General features: G+C 41.3%; 1 protein-coding gene across 2 annotated transcripts; it reads left to right on the forward strand.

The window, feature by feature from the left end:
• The first annotated feature begins 2,925 nt into the window (after positions 1–2,925).
• znf865 (zinc finger protein 865) lies at positions 2,926–13,348 on the forward strand. Of its 2 annotated transcripts, XM_053489801.1 has the most exons (4): positions 2,926–3,251; positions 3,700–3,780; positions 6,997–7,219; positions 7,315–13,348. In XM_053489801.1, the coding sequence occupies exon 4, from the start codon at positions 7,369–7,371 to the stop codon at positions 11,929–11,931; it is 4,563 nt and encodes a 1,520-aa protein (XP_053345776.1). In that variant the 5' UTR covers positions 2,926–3,251; positions 3,700–3,780; positions 6,997–7,219; positions 7,315–7,368; the 3' UTR covers positions 11,932–13,348. The 2 variants fall into 2 exon arrangements, with proteins under 2 accessions (XP_053345776.1, XP_053345775.1); XM_053489800.1 differs by lacking the exon at positions 3,700–3,780.
• Positions 13,349–13,873: the final 525 nt, after the last annotated feature.

Here is a 13,873-nt window from a genome sequence, read left to right on the forward strand (position 1 = left end):
ATACTAATAATAATTATAATACATTTTATATTATAATGTCTGTAGTATGTCAGTGCAGTTAAATGTATGCACCTGTGTTTTACATACAGGGGACTCTGGATGGAGTAGACACCCTCACACTTATATTATCGTCTATACCACTTTATTCTTGTAGGCATGGAGCCTATTCCATGAGACTTAGAGCATGAGGTGGGGGACACCCCGAATGGGGTGCAAACCTATCGCAGGGCATGCACACATATTAATAGATGGATAGATAGATAGATATAGAGATAGTAAAGAGATTCAACTTTACTGTCATTGTGCATTGTACAAGTACATGTACAGAGCCAATGAAATGCAGTAAGCATCTAACCAGTAGTGCATAAGTGGCCTATTCACAATAAATAATGTTGGCATTATTTAAAATTGGGCAGTTTGGGAATGCCAGATGCAAACTCCATGCACACAGACTTGAGGTGGGAATCGGACCCCGACCCTGAAGGTACAAGTGCCAACAACTAAGCCACTGTGCTGCCTATATATATATGATATATATATATATGATATATATATATATATATATATATATATATATATATATATATATATATATATATATATATATATTGATTGTATATGCAATACTATGTGCTTTTTCTGCTTCAGCTTCATTCTGCTCATTGTGTGTAGGGTCAAGTGCAACCTGAAGCTTATCTAAGGAAGAGGGGACCCTCAATGGAGTATGAAAACACATCAGGGACCCACGCACACACACAAACACACACAATCACACACACACAATCATACATTCTGGACAATTTAAAAACGCTAATCTACATACAGTACATGTCTTTGCATTGAGATTGTGGAGGAAACAAGGGAACCAGGAGGAAGCCCAGAATGCACTGAGAGAACATGCAAACTCCACACATACAGACATCTTTGAACCCTGCAACCCTGGAGGTCTCAGGTGATGGTGCTAACGACTGGGCAGAATGCCCCCTTTTTACATGCATTTTTAATAGAGAAGTTTCTGAAACCAGTTTTTTTTTTTTTTATTCCTACTTAGGTGAAATTATACAAAAATTGCATAACTATATTGTCCAAAACACAGTACTGGTGCTGATTTTATTTATTTATTTTATGTTATACAGTACATATAATACAGAAAATGAGTGTGCCATAGAAGATAATGCTAAAGTTTACTAAAGAAGCTACTTCTAAAAATAATTTTAAGTTGCTAACTTCAGCCATTTGGGAGAGATGATTTTATATGCGCCCCCAAAACGGCCATTTTTCAGCATTATTCTGTCTCGCTTCAAACAATAATCATTTAAAATGTAAACTATTAATATTTCTTTATGAATATTGCTATTAAAATTGGTGAAAGCTTCTAGAAGCATATGACCTATAAAAAAAATTGTTGCTTAAATTAAAAGCATTCCTGTTTTTGGTAAAAGCATAAAAAACTAAAACGGTAGTGTCCGTAACCATGTCAAATTTATGTTGCAATATCTCAACAATTTTGCATTTTAAAACAATACATGGGGTGCCACGGTGATTTAGGGGCTAGCACTCTCGCCTTGCACCTCCAGATTCCGAGGTAAAGCGGTATAGACAATAAGTGAGAACAATACACTTTTTCAGGTTTATGTCTTTTCATGTGAAATTTAAATTGGCCAAGTTTCATCTGAATGGCAATTAAGGGCAGGAAAAAATTTTAATTAAAAAAAGTCATGGACACTACATAAAAAGACGTGTACAGTATTTGGCAAATGGGTTTCGTATATGCACGTGTATGCATATTTTCCAAAAAAAAAAAAGAAAAAAAAAAAGCATGGCACAGGAAATATGAAGCGTTATGTATTATGAAAAAAAGGTGTTATATGATGCTATTTCAATTTTTTCACCTAGTTGAGACTTTTTTTTTTTTTTTTTTTAGCAACAACACCATGTTTTGGTCCTTATGCAATGTTACAGTATTTAGTTACAAACAAAATGCATGGATCATATGTGCATTATATGCCGTAGGTTTAGCTTGAGCTTGCATGGGTGTATGATTTGGATCCGCCCCTAAGCACTGAGTACTTCTCAATATAATACTTGCAACAGTGCATGGTTTTAATTTATTTATTTATAGTTGCATGCTTTATGTCTTTGCATAAAACCCACCGAAGTGTTATTATTCGATTAGTGGAAGCAGGACGAATAATCCGAGTTGTGTTAACCGTGTAAAGAGTGTATGCATGCTTCATGAGGAAGCTGCTGAGGGAGGCATCAGGGGCATTCGCCATTTTGAGGGGCAGGGTCAAGAGAGTGCTTCAGAGAGCGCGCGCGCGCGCTCGCGAGAGAGAGAGAGCGAGCGAGTGAGAGAGGCGGGGGATAAGAGCAGCAGCAGTGTGGGTAAAATGGCTTCGGAGCTGGGGCACTGGGTGGAATATTACCACCATGAAACGTGGTTTCATTCAAAAATTAGTACCCCCCCTTTCATCTTATTATGTCAAGTAAAAAAAAACAAAAAAAAACTCGGTTATATCATGAACATTAAAACGCTCATACATACTTACTTACACATATACATACATACACATTGTTTTTTTAAACGTATATTTATTTTTTAAGTCTTAACACTTTACGGTATTTGGAAAACCTATTACTTTAGTTTTGGCTTTGATAAACTCTTCGACGGATGATTCGTTTTTACGGACAATACAAGCATTAAATCGAAAATACTTGATAAAGCAATTCTATGTTCGTTGTTAGGATTTTAATCAATTTATGAACGATATTGATTATAGTTTTAATCATGTACAGTGAATACATTTTAACGCAAATAAATCTATAAATATGTAATTTAAATAATAACCATAACATATCTGAATATAGCCGGACGTTTTATCGTGCGACACTGGCCGGAAGTAGATCACTGCCCGGAAACGACCACTGTGAAACGAACATAAGCGCCTACAGGAAGACGGGGACATTAAAAAAAATGACACAGTGAGAGGGGAAAATATTTGGCTAATAACCCCGATTAAAGCCAAGGAGAATCTTTAAGAAGGACGATTTCGATGAATACGCGCTTTAAGCGACCCGGGGTAGAGCGATCAGTTTGCATTAGCCAGCAAACCGAGCGGAAATCGGGTTTGGTTAACGGGGCGACAACAAGAGCTCTCGGGCCAATGGAGAGGCCTTTGAAACTGTTTTCGACGGGAGGATGAGGAAAAATGACCCGCTAACCTGAAATCGGAAACCGCCTTTGTGTACATGTAGGTTTCGGCGCCTTTTTCTAATTTCTCCCCTCATTATTTTTTTTTGTTTTGCATATAACTTATTTCATATTGTACTTAAATCTGCTTTATGCTATGCTAAGTTGTACTCCGAGTCGGATGGATTCATGAAACAGAATACCGTGTTTATTTAGCTAGCTAGCGTTAGCTAGCTAGACTGAGAGAGACAGTTAGCACTCTGGCTAACTGCTAGCGAGCGCACTGGATTTATTTTAGCAGGTTAATTTAATTAGCACTATATGTACACAAATACTTTTTGAAAAAAAAATATTTTTATGCACACGCTTTTACTATATTCGTAGCATTTTACGTCTATCTCTTGCTGGGGATTTTCTTATGTATAAATATTTGATAAAAATAATATTTTTTTAGAGGGATATAATTTATTAAAAAGACAAACGAAAAAACCCACCCCTATTCCCTTCAGTCGCTCATTCTCTACCAAGCTTACAAAACTCAGAGTAAGCGGAGTGAGAGCACCGACACTGCACACTCCAGCACGAGTTGGGTGAGTTCTCTCTCATCAGAGTCATTCACTACAATCTGACTTGTTTCATTTTTTTGTTTGGTTTTTGTTTTACACAAATTTCTAATCTGAAGCAAAATATTATGGATCAGGAGGAATGGGAATCAGCAGTCACCTCCTGATACGATACGATGTTATCACGATACCCAGGTGCCAATTCGATTTAAATTGCATTCTATAAGCATCACGATGTTTATAAATATTCTGCTCCGATATTACATTTCCACCCCTGATTTAGGTATATTTTAAACATAAAAAAAAAAAAAGTTTAATGAATGTTTAAACACAGCCTGTGTGCTCACTATCAACAGGCATCTGACGTGCTAAAACATTGTCTTTTTTATAAGATATTTTTTTAAATATATTTTTTTATTTTAAAATATATCTAAACTATTTAATTTAAGTGAAAAAACTAATGCAAGAAATTTCATTCCTACCACATGTCTAAATAGTTCAGAGTGTATCACCTGTACTAATAAAGTATATTATTTATCAATATTTTATAAGGAATCTATAATATTTTAAACAATAAATATATTAGAATAAAAAGGTGATGTTTTAGCGCTTCAAACGCCTCTTGACCGTAAACGCACAGGTTGAGTGGTCCCCTTTTTTTTCTCGAGTAATTGGCGCCCGTGGTGTTGAAACTGGTGTGTAACAAGTGCATTTGAAACAAATTGCTATATTGGGTAGTTTTACAACTGGTATTCATGTATATCTATATATTAAAACTATTCAGTACATATGACGGTCATTATAAAACTATAATGATCCTATACATCATTATATCCTTGTGTGGAGGACAAGTATGACGTTTACATCAAAAGCTCCTAACTTTGCTATTATTTGGTAATATATTTTGACATATTTTTTATATTGACTAATCAGTGACACTTCAGCATAAGTATTTAATCAACAGATTTTCTGTTTAACACTGAATATGATTCATTTCCCAGTCCACAAAGATTTATATGCATTTAAAATTTTAGTAGTCGATCCCTATCAAACCCCCTCCCCCCCCCCCCTTTTTTTTTTAAGAAAAAGCAGAATTGAATTTTCTCACTCACTGTTTTCAACATCATGAGTCTTAATGATGAAACATGCTATGGACTAAACATGCATACAGCGTGTGTTTATTGCCACAAATGGCACTTTTATTCTGTCGCACTGGAAATTTTTATTTTGGGGAAATTCAACCCAGACCCCAAAACATCAAAAACATCATGTATGAAGCAAGTGTGTGTGTGGCTGAGAGCCAATTCAGCTAAAAAGCTATTTAGAAATGCAGAGAAAAATCGATTCAGTGATGTATGGTGATTCTTTGGTTCATGTTTTTTTTTTTTTTTTTGTATTTGAGGCAGTACCTTGTTGCAGTTCCTCTATGATCCTACAGGTGATGCATTCTAAACGTATTGGCTGTCTTCCGTGGTGGAAGCTAGTTATTTGCTAAGTTAGCTATAGAAATCTAATTCTTTATTGGTATAGAGATCGAATCGTCATCTGGGTATCGTGCTAATATTGCTTCCTAGTGATTCCTGTCCTTTCTAGATATTTACAACATGACGTGCACACTGAACAACCGTAGGGTATTCGTGTGGACTGTAAACTTTTTAAAAACTCGCTGTTTTTCACAGTGTACAGATGAGAGAGGGAGAGAGCTGGACTAATTAAAAGGATTTAAATTATAAAGCAAGGGCTTTGGGGCCTTGACACCGCAGTCAGGGGGTAGTTATACAGCATTGTTGGTGTATAAGAAAATATAACAAAGTTCATAATAGAGAAGTGAAAGACATTTAAAGTAATAATTCATTTTTTGTTGTTGGTGATTTAAAGTTTTTTCCATGATCATATGTATTATTCACATAATTATACATAGATAAATACAACTACAGTGAACCTCTTTATTTATTTTTCTTTTTTTTTTTTAAGAAAGATAACCTTCCTCTTTATATGGTGTACATTTTATTTATAAACTTAAAATAATTAAAAGAAAAAAAAAAACTTATGTAAAATGTCATCTCTTCACTTTTTTTACTCTTGTACCGCACATTCTGCACATCCTATATAATTTGTACGTTTTATACATTTCTATTTTTAATTCCACTTTATTTTTACCTCATAAATTTGTGGAAAGTACATTCATCCCAAATTTTTCTATCTTGGTGAAATTTTTCTTTTGTTGCATTTTATCTTTCCGTTTTTAAGGTAACAAATAGTCGTATCAGCATCTCGCTGTGTATCATACTGTGTATGGTTCTGTACATGATGAATAGAATTTATATTTGAGAATATTTTGGTTTGAGAATATCTCCTTTTCTTCCTAATTTCTTCATATTTGTCTTTCTGAAGCCTCATGGACAAAGTTTTTTTTTTTTTTTTTTTTTCTCCAATGCAAAGATTTCATAGATAATATCGTAACGGTTTTCAATAATGGCACAAAAAAAAAACTAAAGGTGATGTGTCCACAAACTTTTGGCCATGGTGTGTGTAATGTGCATACCTCACCTTTTGTTTTTTTCCCTGCATGGTTTGGAGCACACATTTATATAGAATGTCTCTGTATGTTGTATTTCCTTTTTTTAAAATTATATATATAGCACGAGTCAACAAGTTCGAAATCAACGAACACATTTGGGATGAACTGGAACCCACCCCCAGGCCTCACTAATGCCCGGCTTGTGCCTCAGCGAGGCACAAATTCTCTCAGCCTTATTGGATAACTCGTGGTTGTTATTATAACAGTATAGGAAAAGAAATAAATCTGGAAAAGGCTTTTTAACAAGCACATACGGGTGTGATGATCAGGTGTCTACTTACTTTTGACCATATAGTTTATTTGTGTGCATAGTTATTTTTATATTCAGGCACTAGTGTGTGTGTGTGTGTGTAATGGTTCTATAATTATAAAGTAGTTTTCTTTTCGTTTTTTTTTTTAAATCATTACTTGTATTTGGCTTCTGAATAATCCTGACGGTTTGTCACAAGACAACATTAATGGAGCCACCAGGAAACAAACAAACAAAAACTTGTTTGGAAGTTTATATACTTTGCTTGCTGCTGCGCCTGCATTTCTTTAATTCTTGCTGCCCGAGCAGTGATGAAACTCTGATTGTTGATGCCCGAGTATGTTTCTATGCTACATATTATCTAAATCTTTATTGATTCTCTTTTTTTTTTTTTTTTTTTTTTTTAAACTAGAATGAGGTTGCTGACGGCGGACAGAGGCAAGAACTACTGGATCGTATCACTGCTGTGCTCTTGGTCTTCCATCTTGGGACTTCATCCCATTCTGCGGACATTCTGGCATTGCTTCTCTTGCCTTTTCACTGTGATTTAAACCGACAACATTGACACACAGATGGGGACCGTTTCTTTAAATGCCTGTGAGATAAAAAATAAGTAAGGGAACATTCCCTCGCCGGTAAGACATCAGATTACTATAATTGAGAGAACTTGAATAATTGAGTTGTGAATTGTTTCATTAACCAGTTGTCTTGTTATTTTTATTTTTCACAGCAGCGACACGGGAACGAGAAGGAACCAGAGGAGTGTCCCTCAACACTGAGGGAAATGTTCCAGTTCGGAAAGTACCCTATGGACCTTTTAGAAATGCTTAGTGGGCACCAGGCTCATCAGTTCAAAGGCCTAGGGTTTGAACGACAGCTGCAGCATCAACAGCAACTTCAACACCAGCAACAGCTTCAGCAGCAGCAACAGCAAAGCGAGGCTTCTGGAGCCCTCCTCTCCGGGCTCAGCTTAGGTTCCCTTCAAGGATCTAGAAGCAATGCGTTTTCAGATTCCTCGTCGATTTTTGCCAAAATGAGCGCGCCGCCTCCGCCCATCCCTCAGCAGACGCAGTCTTCTTCCTCGCAAAGCTCTCGCAAATCTAGCAAAATGAGCAGCACCGGCAGTTCGGCTTCCGGGTACCCGCAGTTTTTGCGCCCTTTCCATCCCGCGGAGGCCGCACTTGCGCAGGAGCCACTCCACCCTGGGATGGGGCGGTTTGATTTTGCCGGAGGCAGTAGCTCTAGTGGTTCTGGAGTGATTGGAGGAGTTGTGACGTCTGCCCCACCGCCACCACCGCCGCCCCTGCACCCTGGTCTCTCTGTGCCTCAGCCATCACCAGGCCCATCTTCTTCATCGCCTTCTCCATCCAGTTCAACCACCACCTCTAATAACCCCGCTACCAGCAGCAGTACCGTAGCTGGACTGGTTGGGGCTCAGTCTGAGGCACGTAGCCTACACCAGCAGTTCAGTTGCATGCTTGCAGCCAATCAGTACTTCCTCTCTGGAATGCCTCCCAATGCTAGTCTCGAGCAGTTCCTAGTTCAGCAAGGTCCTCATAATCATCTCAGTCTCACAGACTCGAACACAGGTCTAGCTCCTCCCCCAGCACTTCACCCCTCTCACACACATGGCCACCCCACCCCTCAGCCTCAGCAGCAACAGCAGCAGCTAGCACCACATGCATTGTCTCACCCTCACAGCCATGCCCATCCACATCACCCTCTTCACACTGCCCCTCAACCGTCGCCACTTAGCGGATTCGACTTTCAAGGCATCCCTGTCCTTTCCTCCAATCAGCTAGCTTCCCTAATGCAACAGGAAACTGGTCTTCCTCTCCCAATTCCACTCCATCTCTCCACCCCGAAGGATGATGGGAAAGGGGACGGCTCATCTGTAGCTGGAGGAAGCGGAGGTAGCGGCAGCAGAAGAAAGAAAGCAATGGCCGGATACCTGCCCCAGAGAAAATCCGATGGCAGTAGTGGTAACAGTAGCAGTACTAACTGCCATAGCAACTCTGGGGCACATGGGCATGATGGGTCTTCTGGCCTTGTCGGAGGAGGTACAGGGGTTGGCATGAGAGGTCTCGGTAGTGACCCGTCTTCGATCCTTTCCCCTTCAACACCTTCCTCCTCCTCTTCTTCAACTGTCTCTTCCTCTGCCCCCTCCTCGAATTCTGCCTCCGTCTTGGTAACGAACGTCTCACAGATACCCAAATCCGATAATCAATCCTCCATGACGCCCACTGTTACTTCGCCCGAGTCTTATAACTGTGGGGAGTGCGGCAAATCATTTACACACCTCCCTAGTCTCCGTAGACACATACGTACCCACGGAGATGGCAGTAACGGCCCCAATAACAGCGTTAACACGACCCCGAATACAGTCCATCAACATCAGTCTGATGCAAGTCTCCCTCACTCGACACAAGACGGCATATCTCAGCAAAATGCCCACCATCAGCACGAACTAAATCAGTCCAATCCAGACCCTTCCTCTTCATGCCCAAGTCCTGATAAGACGTACTGTTGCAGCGAATGCGGGAAAGGTTTCAAAAAACGAGGCCATCTCCTTCAGCATGGCGTTATACACTCTGGTGCACGACCGTATGCCTGTTCTACTTGTGAGAGATCTTTTAACCGGCGCGAATCTCTAACCCGACATGAGAAAATTCATGAGGATAAACCCTACCGCTGTCCGGCTTGCGATCGCTGCTTTAGAGATAGCACGGGTTTGCTTAACCATGCCGCGTCCGGTTCGTGCGGCAAACCGGGTAGGGGCTCGAGTTCAAGAAGCAGCGATGGCTGCTCTGTGAGTTCTGACGACAAGGTGGAGAGTAGCGAATACCAAGGTGGACAGATGGGAGACGAAAAGGAACTGGGCTACCCAAAAACTGAGGGAGGCGCGACGGAGATGTCATGCGACGGCCTCTATCCCCAGGGGAGAGCAGGGAATTCAAATCCTGCTGACAAGCCGGAAGCGAAATACAATTCGCCGTATTCGAGAGATCCCTACCAAACGTCCTATAGGGTTGATGATTATCGTCGACCACCGAGTACCCTGACCTCATACTCTGGAGACGGCTCGTGTACCAACAGCTTGTCAGGCCCCGCTCTTAGAAAAGCCCCTCTGGCGCCGACACTTCACCCACATCCTCCAAATCAGCAACAGCATCACCATCATCAACAGCAGCCACATCTTCCTCTTTCTTCTCTTCTCGATGATTCAGAAGACGAAGTTACCAGCAGTGCCATGTCCGCCATAGCTGCAGCTGCCGCTGCCTCTGTGTTACCCGAAATAAACAGCAACGGCGGAAGAGAGGAACGACGAGATATAATCGGTGGTTTATTGGGAGGCCTTGGCTTTGGGTCACTCGGAGGCCCGTCTTCTACATCTGCAGGAAACGGAGGAAATGACGAGTGTTTGAACGGATCTATGATGCCTCTTTCTCATCCTGCTCAACAGCAGCCTAATTCGCAAAACGCCACGCCTAATGCCAAACCGAAGCGGCCAAGAAAGCCCAGACAAAAGAGGGAGCCTAGGCCAGGTGGTATCCCTGGAGAGGGTGTAAAGCGTAGACGAAATAGTCAGAACGGCGCTCGCGGGGACGGAGCAGAAAGGCCATATTTATGCACTGTTTGTGGGCGTGGCTTCGGCAGACGCGAGACCCTCCGCCGGCACGAGCGCGTCCATACGGGAGAAAAGCCATTCCATTGCGATGTTTGTGGCAAAGATTTCCGTGAGCCTTTCCATCTTACTAAACATCAGACTGTTCATTCAGGGGAGAAGAACTTCAAATGCTCTCTCTGTGGAAAAGATTTCGGCTATGCGCAAAGTCTGAAAAGACATGAAAAGCTGCACCTCCGAGGCGATTTCAAGCCGAGACGGAGCAAAACCAAGTCGTCTACAAATCAAGGAGGAGCGGTTCATCAAGACGCAAGTCAAGCGGCCCCTGGATCGTATTACTCTTATTCTCAAAACAAAGCTCAAGGATCCAGCGCTAGCACATCCAACCAGCCGCCTCCTAAGCTTTATACGTGTGAAATCTGCTGGAAGTCATTCCGCCACCACTTCCATTTGACCGCCCATCACCAAGCCATTCACGAGCATGGCGGGGAGAAACTTTTTTCTTGCGAGGTGTGCGGAAAAGCCTTCGCTTACTCAAACAGTCTGACGAGGCACCGCTTGTCTCAGCACGGTTTAGCACGCGCCGGACCGCCCACCCAGCCAACAGGAAGCGGATCCGGCGGAGGAAACGGGTCGTCTTTAACAGAAAGCGAGGCTGCCACTAACGTCCTTCTCAGTCTGGCTCCAGAAACCGGAAGTCACAATGTTCAGCAAACACATTCAACCATCGCCCACACGCAGCATCTTCACTCTCAGTCTGCTGGATATTCCCCGCTCTTCTACACACCGGAGTCAGGGCTTCATAATTCAAATCGTAGTGCCCCATCACACCCTCAGCACCCTCACTACTCGCACTCCAGTTTAGGGCCCCTTTCCCATCAGCAACCCGTAAGCGGGAAGGGACAACAGATTTATCAAGGGATTACAGGCAACCCCATTCATTCTGCTCCCTCTCACGTTCACATTTCATCTTCTCCGCTCCCCATTTCTCCATACCACCAGCAACAACAGCAGCAGCAGCAGCAACAGCAGCAGCACCCGTTTCAAATGCAGCCCCAACATCTGCATCATCAGCTTCTACAGGCGCACGGAGACGTCGGTCTGAAAAAGAGAAAAAAAAAGAAGAAAAAACCCCGATTCGGGAGCGGCGGATTCGATGAATTTGAGAACGCGAGATGGCTCAGATTTTTGCAGAGAAAAAAAAACAAGCTTCAGCAGCAACTTAGACGGAGACGATGGATAGCCCAGTTAAGATGGGCGAAGTATACTGGAGGAATTGGGATTCATTTAGGGCTCGGGACGTGGCGTGCGGGCAGGCTGAAAGTGCGTGGTTTGAGGTCGTTGATGGTTCCTTCAAGGTTCTTCACCTGCCCCATTTGTCCTTTCACCACCTTTACACGACGCCTAACCCATTCAGTCCACCGTGTGATAAGGCACCCGCCGAGGAAACACGGCTGTCGGGCTCGCCTGCGCTGTATAGTCTGCGGAAAACGTTCTCGAAGGCTCCTCTCAGCTCTCCGCCATCGGGCTCGGCACCTTTCCCAAGGATCTTTTTCTTGCCCCCAGTGCCCCTCACGGTTCTGGAATGCGGCCCTGCTCCAGAGGCATAAATTTGCTTGTAGGCGAGTTGGCGGAGGACGGAAAACACCAAAGGGGACTTATTCTCAGAAAGGAGAGTATTATCTGGAAAAATCGGGTGGCATCGCAGAGTACAGGCACTAAAGTATTTTTTCAAGCGGAAAGAAAATAGAAAATTATGACCGTCAAAACTGATGAGTTTTAAAAATCCTAGAGACCCCCCCCCCAAACACACACAACACACCTAAATAATGCACAGTGGAAGTTCTGACTTTGTTGAAAATCCACTACATATTAACAGCCCCACACACACAAACACACACATTATTATAGATGGTCTCTGGTTTTAGCCAAGGGAGTGCCTCTTATAACAACATGAACATTTAAGCCTGTATCTAAACAAGTAAAAGACAGAATACATCCATCAAGGACATGGATCTGAAACATGGTTTCTCCAAAGGGGAAGAATATTTTAGATTATGGGACTATTTGGTAGCACCTTTGTTGTTATAGTAGCATCTCTATCCTCTTAAAAAAAAGAAAAGAAAAAAAAGAAACCCACATTCATTCTGTATTTTCGTACATTTTTTTTCTCTTTTTGTGCTGCAAACATGAATGCAAACCAGTAAGAATGACCTAATCTCAACAGTAATTTTTATAATGTTTTCCCCGTTCCCCCCTCTCTAAATGACTTTCACCTTATTACATTAAAAATTACGGCAGTATAGTCTTTTTATTTTATTATTATTATTATTATTATTTTAAAAATATATGTACCCTTTTCTGTTTTTTTTTTTTTTTTTTTGGTGGCCTATGCCCTAGCCGCCCCCCCTCCCTTGTGTTTATTATAGAAATGTGTGTCCTGGGACTAATGTTGCTGGTTTGAAAGGTTGTTGAACATAATTGTCTATTGTTTTTAAAAGGACAAATCTACTAAGACACTTACGTTTTCAAACTTTAACATTTGAAAACTAATACTCATTCTTGCTTCGAAAAAGAAAAGAAAAAAAACAAACACAAAATGTAAGTCATTTGAAATATCGTTGCATAACTGATGGGGTGGGGGGGCACCGTAGCTTAATAGATGCCATGTTCCATAAGTTTAATGTCACCTGTTTTTTAAGAAATATGTAATTTTGTAGGTATTTCTATGACAAGTGTTATATCTTCGGTTGTGATGACGGATCGGCGCGAGTAGGAGCAGAGAGACCAGTCCGTAACTGTAAAATGCGTATTATATTTTATGTATCAATTTATTTTTTTTGCTTTTTTTTTTTTTTTTTTTTTCCAAGAGTGCAAGTTTTTTAATCATTTGTACTATTTGTGGTTGGGCGTGTATGTACGTTTTAAGATGAGGGGAATATATATGTATCAATGTGATTTTATTTTATTTTTTCCTTTTTAACCCTTCACCCACCCCCCTCCTTTTTTCCCCCAATTGTCTAATCTAAACAAGTATAGCACAGGTCCCCAACACTATTGTATACATTTCAATACTTTGCTTAGCTCCTCTGTCCCAGTGTAATCTCAGTAAACTAAAACATGATGTATAAATACTAAACTATTGTTTTTATTTTATTTCTGTTTTTGCTTCCTTGCTGCACCAACAAAGAAAGAAAGGAAATCACACACACACAAAAAAAAAACAATAAAAAAAACTCTCTTGACAGTCACTCAGGATTTAGTTTAATGATATTCTGGAAGAGTATAAACCCTCACCCGTGTTCTTTATTTGTTAAAGCTTTGCGTTACGAGGCAGGCGTAGACGACAGCGGGGTGTTTAGAAACGGTTCAGAATGGACCAGGTGGCACGCACCTGGCGCTTGCATTGCCGCTGCTTCGGCCTACTGGAGCTGTCTCTATACTCACATGTTCTGGCACATGCCCTTTGCAGTGCCATACGCCATTAGAGGCGGGGAGGAGAACGCCTGCGGGGTTGCCGTGGCAGAGGCACACAGCCGTCTGTTCGAGTTTCTTGCTTGCTGGAAAGTGGAATCGACTGCACTGACTTCACTAAACCTATTTGTAATCACCAAACTAAGCTAAAAAAATACACATTTGCAGTGTTTTCCAAACGTATTCAGTT

The sequence above is a fragment of the Clarias gariepinus genome, chromosome 28 (genome assembly GCF_024256425.1).
Source record: "Clarias gariepinus isolate MV-2021 ecotype Netherlands chromosome 28, CGAR_prim_01v2, whole genome shotgun sequence".
NCBI lineage: Eukaryota > Metazoa > Chordata > Actinopteri > Siluriformes > Clariidae > Clarias > Clarias gariepinus.

Bases quoted from the DNA above. Each gene is read 5' to 3' on its own strand.
- znf865 (XM_053489801.1), top strand. From the start codon at position 7,369: ATGTTCCAGTTCGGAAAGTACCCTATGGACCTTTTAGAAATGCTTAGT.